The following is an 18,804-nucleotide window of genomic DNA, read 5'->3' on the forward strand; positions in this document are numbered from 1 at the left end:
AGGGATGGCCATCAATCTCAAAAGTGAAGGACACTTCAAACAGGCTGATATTGGTGAATTTACAAATCAAACTTTCAAATTTGAACTTTGAAAGGCTTTCACCGAGCAAAAGAAAAAGAGAAAAAGCATTAAATATTTCCTACTTCTCTTTTCATGTGTCAGCATACCCTGAAATCCAGAAAAAGGAAAAGCAAGGTAGACCCACCTCAAGAGCAATAAATGCTTCACAAAACCAACTGATTATGAACTAACAAAGAGTTCTACAAAGCAGATGAAATCTTACAAAACTTTATTTGTGTATGTATAAGAATCTAGAAAGACCAGAACACTTCTGGGCCTTTTTTCACCTTTTCCTACATTTCTTCTTTTACCTGCTGTAACAAAACCTACAAGATTATTTCTTTTCACCTTCTCTTTTTCCTCTTGCATGGACTTTATCTTCAAAAAAAGAGTAACTTTAGTACAAAAAGACAGGCCATTTCTTTAGAGCAATGTTCAGTAAGTCCAGTCCTGAGGCAGACCCATTTCAGATGGGTGTTGAAATGCCATTCCCTGCTTCTCATCAGCACTGGATTGCTTTTGTTCTGCACGCTTAATGCCTGACACCAAACAGGATTTAAAGTGAATCCCAAATTAAATACAATAAAATCCAAGCTTATACACATATAAGTAGTGGGCACTTTCATTATAATAAGGTGAAAAAAGAAACTACAAACAATTTTGAGATTTAACGTTTTAGGATAACAAAATAATTAAAGCTAGTGTAATTGTTTTAGTAATTCAACCTTTTAGTAATTCAAGCTGTACTAAAACACAAACATAAAGCTGAGATGGCATTAAAGTGATTTGCAGCAAACATGAAAACAAATAATAAACAGGAGAAAATACCAGACATGCAAAGCTTTTGAATGGTTACTGAGCAATTTAACACTTGTAAAAGGCCAAAAACAGAATGGGCGGTATAATGAAACAAAGATGGGATATACACTCTGGCCCTGTTTGGATTGAAAGAAAAACATTTCTGACAGAACTTTTTTTTGTTGGGGAAATTTTTTTTCCCATGATTTAGAGGAAAATGATATGATTATGGCTAATTTAGAGGGATATTAGTAGGAAATTTTAGAAATATTTTTTGTTTTCAGACTTTTCTAGAAAATTCCTGCAATCCAAACAGGGCATTAGGGAAGAAATTTGGTGTTCTGCAACATAGGGGGGAAAATCAGGTTAAGACCCAAATCACTCAAACAAGCCTTAATTTAGGCCTGGTATATACAAATTAACAAAATCAATCAATAGGAATCAAAATATCCAGCAAGAGCTGCAAAAAAACTTACTAAAACCCAAATAAAACAACAAAAGCATTGGAAGCTATAAGCAATTTTTGCAGGTACTTAATCATTTTGAGACAATTTGAAATAAATTGAAACGCATATATACTTTGGTCAGTATAAAAAGTTCAAAAGTTTAAAACAAAAGCAGAATTCAGGGTTTAGCGGCATGCAACAACTGTAGAAGTAATGAAGAATAAAATAAAACTATGAACAGCCAAAAGAATAAAGAGAAAGACCCACATGCATAATAATATTAAAAAGGATACAGAAAATCCAAAAGAAGAATGAAGATAATAACCAGAGTGCTGGCTTTAGCTGTTTTGCAGAAGATTTTCTGTATCACTATACAGAAGTCAAAAAGTACAAGAAGAAAACTTCCAAAAATCAAAGGGGAAAAAAAACCCAAATCACCAAAACTCACATAACAACCAACCAACAGTTCATGAATTTCTAATAGCTACCACATTAGAAAAAAAAAACACAAAATTTTGAACAAATAGATGCTAAAAATACCCAAATCACCAAAACCCACATAGCTACCAAGAAATAGTACATGAATTTCTAATAGCTACCACATTAGAAAAAAAAAAAAACAAAATTTTGAAAAAATAGATGCTAAAAAAAACCCAAAACCCAAATAGCTACCAAACAACAGTGCATGAATTTCTAAAAGCTACCACATTAGGGAAATTATATATTTTTTTTGAAGAAATAGATGCTATCGAAATGTAGGATTTCCATGCAGCAGTTCATGAACTTATAACTAGATTAAAGAAAAAGCCAAAAAAAAAAAAAAACAAATAAAAGCCCTAAAAAAACAGAAAAATAAAAGCCCAAGAACAAAAAAAAAAGAAAAGCTTTTTAGTGTTTAACTTACTAGATTTCTTCCTAACATCTGGGTTAAATACCCTTGGCAAAAAAACCCCAGTTCCAGCAGACTCCCTCACAAAACCGGTCGACCCCGGTCCATTAACCCGAAACCTCAAAACCCGGTTCTGACCCAGATTTTGTTGCCTAGGAAAAAACCCATCTCTTGCCTGCAAAAAGAGAAAGAACAAAACCCAAAACCGGTTTAAAAAAATACACCCAAAAAAGCAAAACAACAGTCAAAACAGTCTCAAATATTTTTCCCTACCTGAACTTGAACCGGTTTAACCGGGTGGTACTGGTAAACCGGTCTTGAACCGGTACGAAAACCAACATTGCCAAAAGTAGTAGGATTTGAACAGGCCTGAAGATATTCAGCCTTAAACCGGAAACCCTTTTGGGGTTGAGGTGGAGGCATTGTAGCAAAACGAGAATCCGGTCCAAACTGTTCATAAAAACCAAAAAAACCCGGTTCAGAAACCAGAAAAGAGAATACTAGAAGTAGTAGTTGTAGAAGTAAAGTTAAAAGACCTGGAAATAGCTGGGGGTAAATTTTTTGGGGGAAAAAAATTCAGGGTTAGCTTTAGATGGTGTTTGAGGGTTGTAAAACTCTTCATGGAAAATATCAGAGGGTAAAAAGAGCTCTAAGTTGTCTGAGTTTAGAGGTGAGTCCACCATTTTAGGGAGAGTTAAAAGGAGAGGGTTTGTTTGGTTTTTTTCAGAGGGAAGTTCCATTTTAGAGGAAGAGCTCAGTAACCAAGAAGAGGAGAGAGAGAGAGAGGGTTTTCAATCAAAAGGACGTTATGGCTTTCTCTCTCTATATAAAAGGGTGAAAGTTAGAAGGAGAGAGGGTTTGAGAAGGGGTTTTCCTCTGTTTTTTTGTTTTTCCTTTGTGGAAAAGACCTGTACTCACGTGACCACTCGTGCCTTACTTCGCGCCGCTCATTTGGCTCCACTCCTTGGCCGTTTGGCTTCTCTTTGATTTTTCTTGCCCTTCCTTTTTATTTTTGTCCTTTTCTATTTTTATATTTTTTAAGTAAATGTAAAAATCTACTTAAGAGTTACTTAAAAAACCTACTTTAAACTAACTACAATTTGGTTATAAATAGCTTTGTTTGGGCTTTGTCCTTCGACCTAGAAGTTGGAGGTTGAATCTCAGCTTAACTACCAATAAAGGAAAATAAAACACTCTGGTAATAATATATGGGTTTGCTAGGGACTTTCGCATAAAGGCATTTTGCAGTTGGCTGTCGCATGAGAGAGCGGCCACATACGCTCACTTCTGAGCTGATTTTGTCTTTTTATTTAATTCATCTGAGTTGGCTGCTCTCTTGTGCAACAATCAGTAGAGAAAGGGGTAAAACGCCTTTTGCAAATGTCCCTAGAGAGAGCTTAAGTTAGGAATTCTTGGTAATGAATTAAATTTATATTGAAAATATGGAATACTTTACTTTTGGTAGGCAATCCAGTTTAAAAGATGACCTACATCACTAATACATTATACAAAAGGGATTTGCTAGCGTCCATCGCAAAAGGCATTTCACAATATTGAGCAAGTTGCTCTATTGCATGTCAGAGCAACCATGGAGGCTTACTTTTCACCAGTTTTTGTCATCATTCACGAGGTGGCTGCTCTGACATGCATAGAGCATCTACAAAATGCCTTTTGTGATGGATGCTAGCAAATCCCTTATACAAATATGTTCCATTGGAGCTATTGTAATATATTTTACAATGAAGCTCGATTTTATTGGATCTTTTCTCTATTTGGGTATAATTGTCCATATTAGCAGCTTCATTTGGCTAGAAAAATCAGCTTCGGCGCATTCCACTCGACAATGTTTCGAGGAAATATATTTTTAGAGCTGTAAATTTGAAATGATTAACTGTTGAGTTACAGCTGTGTTTAACGTTACACATATAATTTTAGCTGGAAATATTCGTTTCACCTCTGTCTCTTTTGGAGAATCCGATAAAATTGGAACGATACAGAGAAGACTGGCATAGTCCCTTTACAAGGATGACACGTACAAATCGAGAAATGGTTACAAAGAGAGAATCTCATGTTAACCATTTTTTATCTGTAAATGAAACCATTTTTGGAAAAGCTCCACATTTCACATATAGGGCATTGACTGTTAGAGTTAGTGCCCTAAAAGCCAGTACATTTCGCATATCTTGTCAAATTAATATTAATAAAGGAAATATTTGATGACATTTATCGGTTATTATCATATTGAATATGTGTGATGTGCTTATTATTAAAGTAGGAATATCATGCTTAAGGATTCACATATCCTAAGGAGCAAGGAGATATGGTATTCCGGTTCTTTGCAGACCTTAAATGTTCCTGGTTGGGGTCGAAATTAGACATCTCCTCCAGTACACAACCAGCACCAGTCTTGCGCACATGCACGTGTCATGGAGTAGCTTATCTTAGTCACTTGGGTAGTGGACCCTAAGCAAGAAGAGTGGGTGTGATAATGGGATCGCGCACTGAACAAGAACAAATTAGAATAGCATGTGAATAGGAGTTAGTAATGAAGGCTATTCTACCAGACAAGACCATTTACATGTCCTTAGACCTGAGGGGTCATATTGGTCTGTGGGCCTGGCCTTGATTCCTGGTTTATCTAACCGTGGTCCTTCTAGAGAGCACCCAAAGGTAGTACTGGAGTCTTGGACAAACCTACGTGGCTAATAAAGATACCCGACATGGAATTCTCCGCCTTAATTATGAGGATATCATCTACAGTTTTTGTTAGAGCAGTAGGCCTATAAAATAGCTTGGCCAAGCGGATTTGATAAATGATTTATTAAATATTTTATTAAAAACACCTGCATTTTAAAATAATTTTGCAAATGCATTTGCGGGCCCTAACTGCTTGATTGGAAGGTATACCACGAGTGAGCACAGGGAGTAGTAGATGTTCACCTCCCGTATGATCCAACTCGGTGGATGTGGAATGGGGAAAGGACTTTCACATATTAGATGTGATTAGGGGTACGATTATTTGATGGTCATATTCGGTTTCGTCTCGATGGAGGCCACTGATCAAATATGATTGTAGTTGTTGACTATCAAGCAAAATCGCAGTGGAGCTCATTATTGGGTTCTGTAGGATCGACTGTCGGATCCCTCCAACAATCCCACTCATTATTCGAATGACCCATTTATATCCTTTCGATAAGGGTCATGTATTTACTAGATTGCACGGACGGACTAGATTTGTCGCATTTGATGCGAGGGATAAGATTTACGTAGACTTAGGGGTATTTTGAAAATTATAGAATATTATGGATGGAGTTTTTATCCCATTGGTTGGGAGGAAATAAGTTTATTTAATTAGAAAAATTAAATAACAAGTGTGTATTTAGCTTATAGACCCGTTTTACTAAAACAGCCATAACTCTCTGACCTTTTGGCCAAAATGAGTGTGCAAGTTCTCGTTTCGAATAACTTTTAAAGGTCAACAACTTTTTAGTTTATGACTTTTCCAGATTCGTCCATCTAATAGTCCAAAAATAAAATAAAATAATTGGTCAGTGGCTTTGTAGAGGAAATCACCTGCATCAGGGTGGGCCCCACATGTAAAAATGCCCAACCTAAGCAAACCATATTTTCCAAGGTTGGGAACATGCCCAATGCTAGCAAGAAACCTCCATAGGTTCCTACTTTGTGTTGGTTTCCAATATTTAATACTTAACTAGTTTTCTCAATTCGAGTCAAATTATGAGAGAAATTTTAGGTATTTATTAAAGTAGGAAACCAAGTCTGTATGAACCATCATAGCACATTTTTGGAGGCTAATCAAGGCTGGAATATTCGTGCTCCCTCCTTAGAAAACTATCCAAGACTATCTGTCTCTTATACTCTCAAGTTTTCTCTCTTTATCTCCTAGTTTTTCAATTATAGTTCAAATTGTTTTGAGAAAACCCAAAGCTCCATCAAGAAAATTATAATTCCCATCCAAAGGAACTGATATAGATCAGTTCATATGGTTGAAGAAAAGTTCTTCAACTTCCCTTCGCACAATTTGAAGGAATCCATCGGTTCAACTTGCGGGTCCGCGACGATCAGATCGTTCGTGGCCGTTCGAGGAGTAGATCAAGCAGAGGCTGATATTACGATCAGTCACAAATGTATTTTTATGTCTTGTATTTTTATTTGAATAACCATCAGATCATTTAGACCCTAGGTTCCTCGGTTAATGGGCGAAATCAACGAGAAAAGTTTTGTTCTACGCAATTTCTAGTTCCGCTGCGCGTAACGATTTTCGCCCGGGGTGAAAACCCTTCCAACATTGACATCTATCACAACTAGTTCAGAAAAACAATCAACACTTTTTTTTTATTAAAGAACAATGTCAATGCGTTAGTGCTCCAATGATCCTAGATAAAATAATTTATTAAAATTAACGTTCATGGATTCTTCATGAACTTTTTCCCACAAAAAGGCTTTTTTACCATAAGTCATGAATTCTAATATTTAATGATTTTCATTTTAGTACAAAATCTCATTTTCCTACCTTGCTATATTTAATTTCTCAAAAAACTTTGAATAGAACTTTATAATTTTGCAATTATGAATAATTACCTCACCTAAATTGCTTCAAAATGGAATATGTAATATATGATTGTAAAAAGTAATGATAGAGTAAGAAAAATTTAAATTAAAGAGACATTCTGGTTATTCAAAGAAAGAATGGTGTAAAGGATTAAACACATCCTGACCTTATAGATAGGCTAAATTAGTATTGGGGTAAAAACGTAAAGTACATATTGTATATAAAGATATTTTGAAGCATTTTAAGCATCTTATAAACCGCATGTTTTTATTAAATACAAGTATATTTTGATTATTAAATGTTAAAATAAAGAAATAATATCAACATTCTTTGTGATTAATGATGGGGAAATGATATCAGCATTCATTGTGACTAATGATTGGTATATGATATCAGCATCATTGTAATCAACATTCATTCGTCGCTTTGAAAATAAAAACATGTCAATTTCAGATGAAAATTTCAGTGAAAATCCTGTAAAATTATAGAAATAAAACATATGCATGATGGATATTTAATATAAAGTTCAAGAACGCTAGAATAAGCGCAAATGAACACTAGGAATTATTACATAAGCAATAAGATTATTAATAATGATTTAACAACATCTAACACCCAATGATATGCATTGTCATATATGATAATTGAGTACATATCACATTTCATATGTAATTCAGAGAAATATTTTTTAATACATAGACCAAATGACAAAGAAATACACTTTTTATTTTTTTATAAGTTTTTAATATTTTATAAAAAAAATAACAAAGAGAAAATAGTAAGAAAATATAACTATTATATCAAGATATTGCTAAATTTACAAATGACTTGATTTTGTTAATTTTTCTCAAAAAATTTTAGTTTTACTAAAAATATAAAAAAAGTTACAGTATTATAAATAGGATGCATAAGACTACTATTTTAAATTTCATATTATTTATAAAATTACGTTATCTATTCTGGTTTTTATCATTTTAAATCTTATTTATTAACTTATATTATTTTAAGCATAATAAATTATTTATTTCCTTTTTTAAATAACTTTTTAGTATTTTTGAAAATTTTATCTTAAAAAACTATGATTTCAAACGTTTTCATATTTTTTCTTGATTTTATAGGAATTTCACCGAAATTTCCAATGAAATGATGTGTTTTTTAAATTTCAACTTAAATAATACGCACATACCCTTAGGATTTTGGTTTCGGTATTGATTTTGATGGTTTAGGAACGGAAATGTTTTGATCGTTCCCCAAATATTTCAGCAAAAATTTAAACTATAATTACAATTGCCCAGAAGCTATCAATAGCCAATCTAAGTTTAAAATGACGAGAGCATTGGTATCGTAATAAGGAATTGCTTCATTCTCTCCTTGGAGAAATGTTGCTAAAACTTTATTAGCATTTCAAATAGTATTTTCAAATTTATAAGGAGAAACTTTACCAAATTTATACGAGTAAATGTCAGTTAAAGATAATTCCCATCTTTTATTGTCAATCGCCTAATTGATGCAGGATCTCTAGTATAGACCATTTCACAAGTGAAAGTGGTGAACTCTGTTAGAAATTTTGAAGTAAAAAAGTTGAACTTTTGAACCAAAATTTTGGAGGGAAGATTCAAAGTAAGAATCTCCCTTTTCTTTTCAAAAGCTCTTGTCTTTTGTGGTATCTTGTGACTTGAACCCAGACCCTAAAGTTATGTGTGAATGGGTTTGAACTCCAATGCTCGACTTTTAGTCCCACATTAGAAAGTTCAAGAAAATTTTCCCTCCTTATAAGATGTAGAGTGGAGGAAAGGCTTAGGCCTTTCATGGGTCATTGGAATTTGTTGAGTGACCCAGTTTTACATGAACCAAAGTTTATATATACAAACACGTGCAAGCGAGTACCTTGACGGGCATGGGTTGGTCCTGGTCTAGGTTTATACAAAATTTCTTTTTGGTAAAAACGGTTTTGGTTTTTTCATGAATTCTTAAGCATGTTTTATTTCTTAAATGTTTTTTTTTGTAATTACTAAAATGAGATAAAGAGACGTGGTTGGGACTACTTAAATTTTTGGTTGAGACATGTGAAGATAATAAGCTAACCAATGACAAAGCTTCCATTAATCATTTAAACTACAATCTTTGGAGTTTGATGGAGTTTGGAAAAACCATCAAATATGGAAGATAAATCCAGGAGAATTGATAAGGTAGTGGTTTTCAAAGCTTGGCACAGGGTGGTACAACGGCTAAGAAGGTCAGGAAAGGCCTTGTTTGTGTTGGGTATATAATATAACCCATATATGTTCTAATATAAGCCCAATAAGATAATGGACCGGTGTAGTGGGCCTACATGGGCTAGAGTCCATTAACCAGTCATTAACCCTAGTATATCTAGTATATATAGGGGCTGGAGGCAACAAACTTGGTATTCCAAATTACATACCTTGGGTGTAATGTTCAAGCAACCTCTTGCTTGACCTAATTCCTCTAACAATCTTGAAGCATTAATTCTCTAGAATTCAATTCATGTTTTAGGCGAAAGGAAAATCTCGGTTTTGGGATTCTTAACACGGCAGTGGAGGCCGTGCCTCACTTCCTTGCAGCCAGAGCAATTTTGGCTTCTCGCATTCACTGTTTTGGGCGTGAGTTCCAGCCCTCTCACAATCGTTTTTTGGTTGTGGGTCTATTTCTCTACTATTGTTCTTCTCTGTGTGGGGGAGAATCGTGCAGAAGCTTCAATCGAGCCCTACCTATTTCTTGAGTTCGGATCATTTGATTAATAGAAGTTGCTGCCCTCGCTCACGATGGAGATTTTTTTACAATCCCATCTGGGTTTCACACCATTGAAATTGGTTCTTTGGATGTAGCTAATCTGTAAAAGGTGTTTTTTGCAAAAAGGGTTTCGTCCAAAAGGAGTTTCCTCAACAGAGGTTACGTGCAAAAGGGTTTTTTGCAATATTTGATGTACTTCATGGATATTTGCAAAAGGGGTTTGGTTTGGTTTGTTATCCAAGCTAGCACGAGTTGTAGCAGCGACAATAACCTCATCTAAGCATGTTTATGGAGATTTCTCCACTTCTCCATGCCAGGAGTAAGAATAACAGAGGCGATTGAATTTAAACCTCATTGGCCTATTCAAACTATTGTCTCTTTCTCTCGATTTTGTGTACAAGGTCAAAGAATAACAGAGAACTCTTGTTCTGAATTGGAATTTTCTTATTCTGGATCTTGCAATCTTGGTGGCCATGCCTCCTTGGGATCACAAATTCTATGCCGAAATCCCGTATCACAGTCATCGAAATTTTGGTTGAGGGGACCTTTCGAGGCTGTAGTTTTTTGGAGCGTTGCGTTGCTCTTGGCGGCTCAACCACATTGGCCTAATATTTTCTGCAAATCAGGTGCACTCTTTCTAATTTTTCTTTTCATCTAAATATTCGATGGACAAGAATGCTATTTCATTTGAGATGGTCAAACTTCAATTGTTTGGAGGGTCTGAATTTAATTCATGGAAGCGAAAGACTCAATTCGGTCTAAAATATATGAATTTTTTTTATACCGTTTTGAGTACCTTTGCTGACTCGACTGAAGAAGTTGATGAATCTCAATGACATTCTTTTAAAACTGAAGTGTATAGAAAAAAAAAGGTACCAGTGGGACTGGATGCTCTCAAAAAATTCATTCGAATCGACGATGAGAATCGAACCAGGAATAACTTGGAGATGGTTAGACAGCAACAATCTGCTGCTAACGCGGTATCAAATCCCAAGAAATTTTCTCCGCAATCCTAGGCACATAAAAGTGAACCCAAGTTGGAGGCCAAAAAGACTATCTTTCAGAAAAAGAAGGGCAAATGCCACAACTGTGTGAAATGAGGTCACTTTGTGGCAGATTGTAGGATACCTATGAAGATTAAATCTGATACACCACAGAAGGACGCTCATATGATGGTGGGCAGTGCTGAGCCTAAAGGTTTTGTTGTTATGTTGGGCAACGGTAAGGCCAGTACCTCTTCAGACTGGTGGTTAGATACGGGAGCCACATGTCATGTTTGCAACTCAACGAAACTACTTGATGATGTAGTTGAAGCCAAAGAGACTGTTACAATGGCTAGTGGAGTTGAAGCAGATGTGACTCACACTGGTACTGCGAATTTGGTCCTTTCTTCAGGAAAAATACTAACTTTAAAATGTTAAAAGTAGTTCCTGCTATTTAAAAGAATTTAATTTCCATTAGTCTTTTAGACAATGCTGGCATTTGTTCATCTTTTCTAGGTGGTAGAGTAACTTTAACTGTTAACTCCTATTATTTTGGTTGTGCTTTCTTAATCGATGGTATGTATAGATTGAGTTTAGCAACTGAAACTGTTAGTCAGGTTAGTTCAACTGTTATTAATCCTAAGTTATTACACAATAGATTGGGACATGCGAATTATAGGAAAATGGTTCAACTTGCTAAAACTTATAATATACCTTTAGATACATAGATTAGATTTGACATATGTGAAGTATGTGCACCAACCAAGATCACTAGAAAACATTTTCGTTCGGTTTCTAGAAGCACACACCTTCTTGAGTTAATACCTTCTGACCTTTGTGATTTTAAAAGTTTCATTACTGGAGGTGGTCGGAAGTATTTAATCACTTTTATAGACGATTTTTCACGATATTGTCATATTTATCTGTTAAAATTGAAAGATGGAGCTTTTGATAAATTTACAATTTTCAAGAATCGTGTTGAAAATCAATTGAGTTTGCAAGTTAAGAGATTTAGGAGTGATACCTCAATCTAATGGCATCGCTGAACGTAAGAACATGACGTTAACTTAAGTGTTACACTCATGTTAATGACAGCTGGCATGCCTAGTTGAATTTGGGGAAATGTAGCTGTGACTGCAAATCACATCCTACAAATCTACATGCTCCTCCATGTGATAGAGTACCCAAAAGTTTGGTGAGGACTTTGTGACCTACCATTTGGAGAATGATCCATCATCCTATTAAGAAGTGATGAGATCTAGGAACTCTTTGTTGTGGACAGAAGTCATTTATGATTAAATGAGCTCTCTGTTAGAAAATCTAACTTGACAGCTAGTTAATTTGCCAAAAGGGGCTAAGAGCCAAAGACTATGGGCTGTAAGTAAATATTTGTATGTGATTATACAAAGTCTGTTATGGTCGTAATCAAGCACCTAAATTGTGACATCAAAATTTGACAAAGTAGTAAAAAGCTTTGGGTTTTCTGCTCAATTACTCGGATAAATGCTTTTACTATCGTTTTATGTCGAATAAGGTTATACTTATTGGTTGTATGTAGATGTTGATTATTGTTTCCAATCTCTCTGTGGTGAGTTATGTGAAACTAACCTTGGGTCAAGAATTCGACATGAAAAGCCTGGGTGTTGTACACACCATTTTTGGTATGAAAGTAAGTTTTTTGAAAGGCAAGGAATCACCCTTAGCCTAGCCCATTATATGAAATACTACTTTTCTTTTTGATGATGCAGTGAGTGCAAACCGATTGAGACACCATTTTGATTATACCATGAAGCTGATTTCTAAGGAAGAGACAGTGTGAGTCAGTTCGATTACTCTAAACTGATTGGTAGTCTCATGTATGTTTTGTGTTGCACTAGGCCAGACATAGCCTTTATAGATAGCATGCTGAGTTGTTTTGCTAGCAATCCTGGCCATGAGCATAGAAATGCCCTTATGAGGCTGATGAGATACCTTTCGTGTACTCAAGAGTATGCTCTAAACTATGGTGGCCATCCACTTATCGTGGCAGAATATTCTGATGTATCATGGGGCTCAGAATCAGATGACAGTAAATTTATTGTTGTTGTGTGGAAGCCGAATTGGAACTTTATGCTCTAACTTCAGCTATAGATGAAAGCTACGGGATAAAAAATCTGATTATGGTTATGGCATTCCACTGACCCGGTTAAAGATTAGTTCTTTAGTTGGTTAAGGATTAGTTTCTTATGTGTGTTCTGTGATAATCGAGCTACAACAATGGTTGTGAAAAACTCACTCTTTAAAAGGAGACATCTTAGGCTGAAACAGGCCATATGCTGAATTATCTCACAAACACGGGATTATCACTTTGATTGATGCGAAATCGAAGGATAATAGGCCGAAGCTCTCACAAAAGGGACTGACCAAAGATCGAATATTCAAAATTGTGGGGGAGATAGGATTAAAGACCGTGTAGACATGTCTTAACCTACATCCATGTTATTTTGAATTTTTTGAATCTCCATCTCTTGGCCAAGATATGCACTTGATATGTTTTGATGATGTTTACAGTTGTTGTATGTCATTCCACATTTGATGACATGTCCTTTTTTTAGAAAGGTTGTACATTCCAAACTTGATGATACATCTTAAGTCAAATATGGATAAGATGACTGTAACATTATTGCAAAAAAAACTATTTGGTCTTGTTCTTTATTGAAACTTGACAATTAGTAATGGTTCTTTGCAAAAAAAGCTATTTAGGTCTTGTTCTTTATTGAAACTTGACAATGATGCTTATGGTGAGAGTGATACTGATACTTTTTCAGTCATTTTGAAATTGTACTAAGTTCTTTAGGTAGAACTATGTACTTTCGTGAATTATGGAGTTGTACTAAGTTCTTCTTCAGGTATAACTAAATACTTTAGTGTTTTACACAAATGATTGGATTCATTTTCATGAAATTCATATTTGGTAATTCACAGGGATTGGCGAAAAATGAGGAGCTTGTCTTGATTTGGACTTTGATGAAGATGACTTACTTGATGAATAAATCTTCTAAAGTCATGTGAGACTATGCTTTCATTTCAGTATGTATAGAGTTCATTTTTTTGTGGAACTTTATTTTTGGATCTCGATGAGAATCATACCCCATGAATGAATTCATCTAAGATCAGTGGGGTTCACTTATATGTGAAAGTGCTTTTTGGTTGAATTTAGATTATATCTAAAACTCTTGGTTAATCATAAAAGTATTCGTGTTTTCAGATGGATTACGGATCTTTTATGATATGGTGATGTGGATGATTCAATATTTTGCTTGAATATCACACTATCTATCTATTGGATTGTGCTATATGTAGAACATAGGAGGAGATTGTTGGGTATATAATATAAGCCATATATGTTCTAATATAAGCCCAATAAGATAATTGACCGGTGTAGTGGGCCTACATGGGCTAGAGTCCATTAACCAGTCATTAACCCTAGTGTATCTAGTATATATAGGGGCTGGAGGCAACAAACTTGGTATTCCAAATTAGATACTTTGGGTGTAATGCTTCAAGCAACCTCTTGCTTGACCTAATTCCTCTAACAGTTTGTCGAAGTGTCAATGGAGAGAATGTCTCTGAAAAAAACCACAAAGTATTTAATTTGGAAGAGAACTCCTCATTGCCGAATCAAAGCACGGGAGATATATTTTATAGTCAAAACTTTACAAGACTATACAAGCCAATACTAATTTGTCACTAGCCAGGTTAGGTAAAAGCCTAACTGTGGCAAATACAAAGATGGAAAATTTCTAACTATAATAAATACAATACAAGGCAGCTGGTCAAGGCAGCCAGTTAATTGATGATTATTGCCATACGGAGAGATTTTCAAGACCCGGTTAAGATAATATCATCCACATAGAGTAATAAAATGATAACTCCAAGGGCCGACCGTCGAATAAACATAGAAGGATCAGACGAGCTGCAGAAGAAACCAAGCTCAAAGGAAATCCGCAAAACGAGAGTACCAGGCACGTGGAGCTTGACGGAGTCCATATAGAGCCCAATGGAGACGACATATATGATTTGGTCGGGTGGGATCAACAAAACCAGGAGGCTGACGCATGTAGACAACTTCTTTAAGGGAACCATGAAGAAAGGCATTTTTAACATCCAATTGGCGGAGATCCCATCCAAGAGAATGAGCCAAACAAAGGACCGTTCGAATAGTACAAGGTTTGACCACTGGACTAAAGGTTTCATTAAATCGACACCAGGAGTTTGGTGACACCCAAGTGCGACAAGGCGAGCTTTATAACGATCAATAGTCCCATCAGATTTCTTCTTCAATTTATAAACCCATTTGCATCCCATGGGTATAGATCCAGTCATTGGGGGAACAAGTGACCAAGTACCATTTTTTACCAAGGCATCAAATTCATCACGCATGGCAGCTACCCAAGATGGATTTGTAGAAGCTTGTTTGTAAGAAGTAGGTTCTACCTCATCAATGGTGGACACAAAACAAGAGGGAATGGGATAACGGGAGAAAAATGATTTTGGTTTGAGGTGGCCGGTTTTTGAACGGGTGACCATGGAATGGCGTGGTTGAGGCAAATCAGTAGTGAGTGAACCATTGTTAAGTAAGGAAAATGATAGAGGGGGCTCGGAGCTAGCAGCATCGGTGTGGAGATGTTGGGATAAGCTGGATGGGCTTTGAAGAGTGACTGGAGGTTGGCTCGGTTCGATAGGATGCACCACTGGAGTAGTAGAGATTGGTTTTGGTTCAATTTGTTGAGTAACAGAAGGTTCTTTGTTGGTCGTTGTAGCCGGTAATAGTAGCTCTTGACATGAGGGTGGAGCAACCGGGATAGAGGCGGGTAGAAATGTTTGAATGAGCGAATGAGATTCCTCGCCAAGATGGTTGGGGGAGGTAGCACCTGCAAAAGGGAAGTGATGTTCATCAAACACAACATGACGAGATATATAAGTGTGGCCCGTGCTTAGATCGAGGCATAAATAGCCCTTGTAACTAGTAGGATATCCGATGAACATGCAAGCCTTAGTGCGAGGATCCAATTTGTCTTTCACGTACCCGCCTAAATATGGATAACATGTGCAACCAAAAATGCGAAGTAAGTCATATGTAGGAGGCCGGTTATACAGAACTTCATATGGAGATTTCTTTCCAAGGCCAACACTGGGAAGACGATTGATGATGTGGATAGATGTGCGAAATGCATCTAGCCAATATAACTTCGGGACATGAGCTGTGAACATCATAGATAGACCCATCTCTTTCATATGACGGTGCTTGCGTTCGGCAAGACCGTTTTGCAGAGGAGTCCCGGGACAAGAGATCCGTTGAAATATGCCACGAGATTTCAAAAATTAGTGAAGGCACGAGCAGTAAATTCATGACCTCCATCGCACTGTAAACCTTTAACTTTCATAGCAAACTGAGTTTCAACCATATTAACAAAGGATATAAAGCATTCCATAGTTTCATTTTTTCGAGTCAATGGAAACAACCATGAGAATCTGGAGAAATCATCAACCAACAAGAAATAGTATTTATGGCCAGTGCGAGCCTCTACAGGAGCGGGACCCCAAAGATCAGCATGAACGAGTTCAAAAGGAGAGGCAGTAACCGTAGTAGAAGAAGCAAATGGCAATTTATGTGATTTACCCTCTAAACAACTTGAACAAATTTTATTAAATCGTCTATTACCGATGTATGGAATACATTTATTTTTCTTAAGATAACTCAAAACTTTAGAATTAGAATGTCCAAGTCGTGCATGCCATCCATCCATGCTATTTTTGGTGCCAAGAAAACAGTAGCCGAAGTCCGATGATTGGATGGGGAATAGTCCACCTCTACTCGGTCCCGCGAAGAGAAGTTTCTTTGTCCGCTGATCCTTAATACGAAAACCAAAAGCATTAAATTCGAATATGCAATCATTATCATGAACGAATTGAGCCACAAATAATAAATTTTCCTTAATATGAGGTACATGTAACACATTCTTCAATTTAAACGCATGTGATGGAGTAAGTAGAGTTGTGTTACCAGTGCCGGATATCAGTAAACCCGTACCATTTTCGATCATGATTTGATCCATGCCGCGATATTCAGAACGATTTGAAAGACTTTGTCCATCAGCGGTGAGGTGATTTGTCGCGCCAGTGTCGGGGTACCACGCCGTATCCTCCATGCTCATGGCTGCGAAGGAGGATGGAACATCATCAGCTTGGTAGACGCGGTCCCATCGCCTATAGCAATCAAGGGCAGTATGACCACGTTTCCCACATATTTGACAAATATCAATATCGAATGGTTGTCCTCGTCCACCACGTGGATTATAACGCCCATCACGCCCACCACGATTGTTTCGATATCCATGAGGAGGGCGCTGGAAAAACTCACCACGTGGGTTCGAATTACGCGCAGAAGAAGATCCAACAGATCCACGACCACCACAATGAGTATTGTGGTTACGACCACGAGATGACATGAAAGCAACGGAGTCAACAACACTTGTTTTCTTTTTGGCCATGGATTCAAGACGAATCTCTTGGGTCATAGCATCTCAGATAGTTCGTAAAAGGAGGGAAGACCTTCTGATCGATTTAGCCCCGAAGTGACAAAACTTTCATACTCAAACGTGAGACCATTAAGTGTAGACATCACCAAATCTTTGGAGGATACGGGATGCTGGGCAGATGTCAACGCATCATAAATGCTTTTGACTTTGGCAAGATAATCGACCATCAAGGTTTTGTCTTTATCAAGGTGGATAAGCTGCTCCTTTAAATTCAGCACTCTAGCTTCTGACGTGGAAGCGAACAACCGTGATAGGGACCCCCATGCGTCTTTGGCGGTCTCCAAACCAATTACTTGAGAGAGTACTTCTTCACTCAGAGTGCCATTGATCGAACTCAACACAAGTTGATCTGTGCGTTTCCAATCTGTGTAATCAGGATTGGGAGTAGGAAGACCATCTTTCCCTTCGACTAATTTTGGTGGTGCGGAATAAGATCCATCCACAAAACGATAGAGATCTTGAGAATGGATAGCTGGAACCAATTGGGATTTCCACAACAAGTAGTTTGTTCGATTAAGTCGAACGGACACCAACCCTGAGACCGAAGATATAGAGATGATGGACGAACTCTTTGATGCCATTTGCAGCAAATAAAGCGTATTGCAAAGAGTGGCTTGAGGACCTTTGAAAAAAAAAAATCACCCTTGTAGCTTTGATACCATGAAAAAAACCACAAAGTATTTAATTTGGAAGAGAACTCCTCATTGCCGAATCAAAGCATGGGAGATATATTTTATAGTCAAAACTTTACAAGACTATACAAGGCAATACTAATCTGTCACTAGCCAGGTTAGGGAAAAGCCTAACTGTGGCAGATACAAAGATGGGAAATTTCTAACTATAATAAATACAATACAAGGCAGCTCCAGTCAATTGATACTTATTGCCATACGGAGAGATTTTCAATCTCCCACATTCTAAACATGCACATCCAATGCCAAAATGAAAAGATTCCCCAATCTCTCATATTTGCATAAGCCATTTAGAGAGATTGGGAATCTCACAGGCTGCCATCTTGAAACACTTCCTTAACAGTCTCAAACCATAGGTCATTGTTTTAAGTTACTGAAGTTCTCATTCACACTGGCCATATTAACCATCGGAAACAGTTGGTTTTTATTTTTGAAACTATTTGGATAAAAATGCGAATCTATTCATTAAACTTATTTAACTTTTGTGCCTAGTCATGACTTGTCCTTAGTCGTTAAGAAAGCCCACAATTAGGCCTAAAAATTCATAATTTTCATGGTTTGCCTGCCACTATTTTGGGTATTTGCCTTTATTTGGCAGAGACATTTGATCAGTTTGCACACCTTGTCCTAAAAGCTCTCTACGTCCAGTGAAATCTCAAGATAGATGGAAGAATATTTATTAGTATCTTTAATTTATTATCCCAAACAAGGGATCCACTGGCAAGACAATCTTGTCCTGATGGATGAAAATGATTGTGAACCAATTCATATATAGCATGTGTGCTTGGTGATTAGGACTGTTGATTTGATGAGCCATTAGCACAAGGTGACTCGATGAGCCCAACTCTGATGCTAAATAGAGAACTCATTCACAAGATTAAGGTTTGCAAAAATCAATGGCTTAAAAGCATCTTCAAGACGTCTTTTTTAACTATACTAACACAAAGATCTAGAGTCATCTGATAACAGTGAGGTCAAGAGCAATAATAAGCTAAACTTGCTAATGCAAATAATATTTATGAATCCAC

The 18,804-nt window shown here is 36.6% G+C and overlaps 1 protein-coding gene and 1 pseudogene across 1 annotated transcript; one reads left to right on the top strand and one right to left on the bottom strand.

Annotated features, from left to right (window-relative positions):
- Positions 1–218: 218 nt before the first annotated feature.
- Positions 219–3,019, bottom strand: LOC143863830 (uncharacterized). The gene is made up of 4 exons (XM_077374608.1): positions 2,730–3,019; positions 2,467–2,643; positions 2,209–2,368; positions 219–599 (listed from the first exon to the last, which is right to left on the bottom strand). The coding sequence occupies exons 1-4, from the start codon at positions 2,931–2,933 to the stop codon at positions 496–498; spliced, it is 645 nt and encodes a 214-aa protein (XP_077230723.1). The 5' UTR covers positions 2,934–3,019; the 3' UTR covers positions 219–495.
- A 1,133-nt stretch (positions 3,020–4,152) lies between these two features.
- On the top strand, positions 4,153–4,276 carry LOC143864078 (U6 spliceosomal RNA; annotated as a pseudogene).
- The last annotated feature ends 14,528 nt before the right edge of the window (positions 4,277–18,804 follow it).

Source organism: Tasmannia lanceolata, unplaced genomic scaffold (assembly GCF_043159265.1).
Source record: "Tasmannia lanceolata isolate RefF3 unplaced genomic scaffold, GAP_Taslan_0.1 ptg000044l, whole genome shotgun sequence".
Taxonomy (NCBI): domain Eukaryota; kingdom Viridiplantae; phylum Streptophyta; class Magnoliopsida; order Canellales; family Winteraceae; genus Tasmannia; species Tasmannia lanceolata.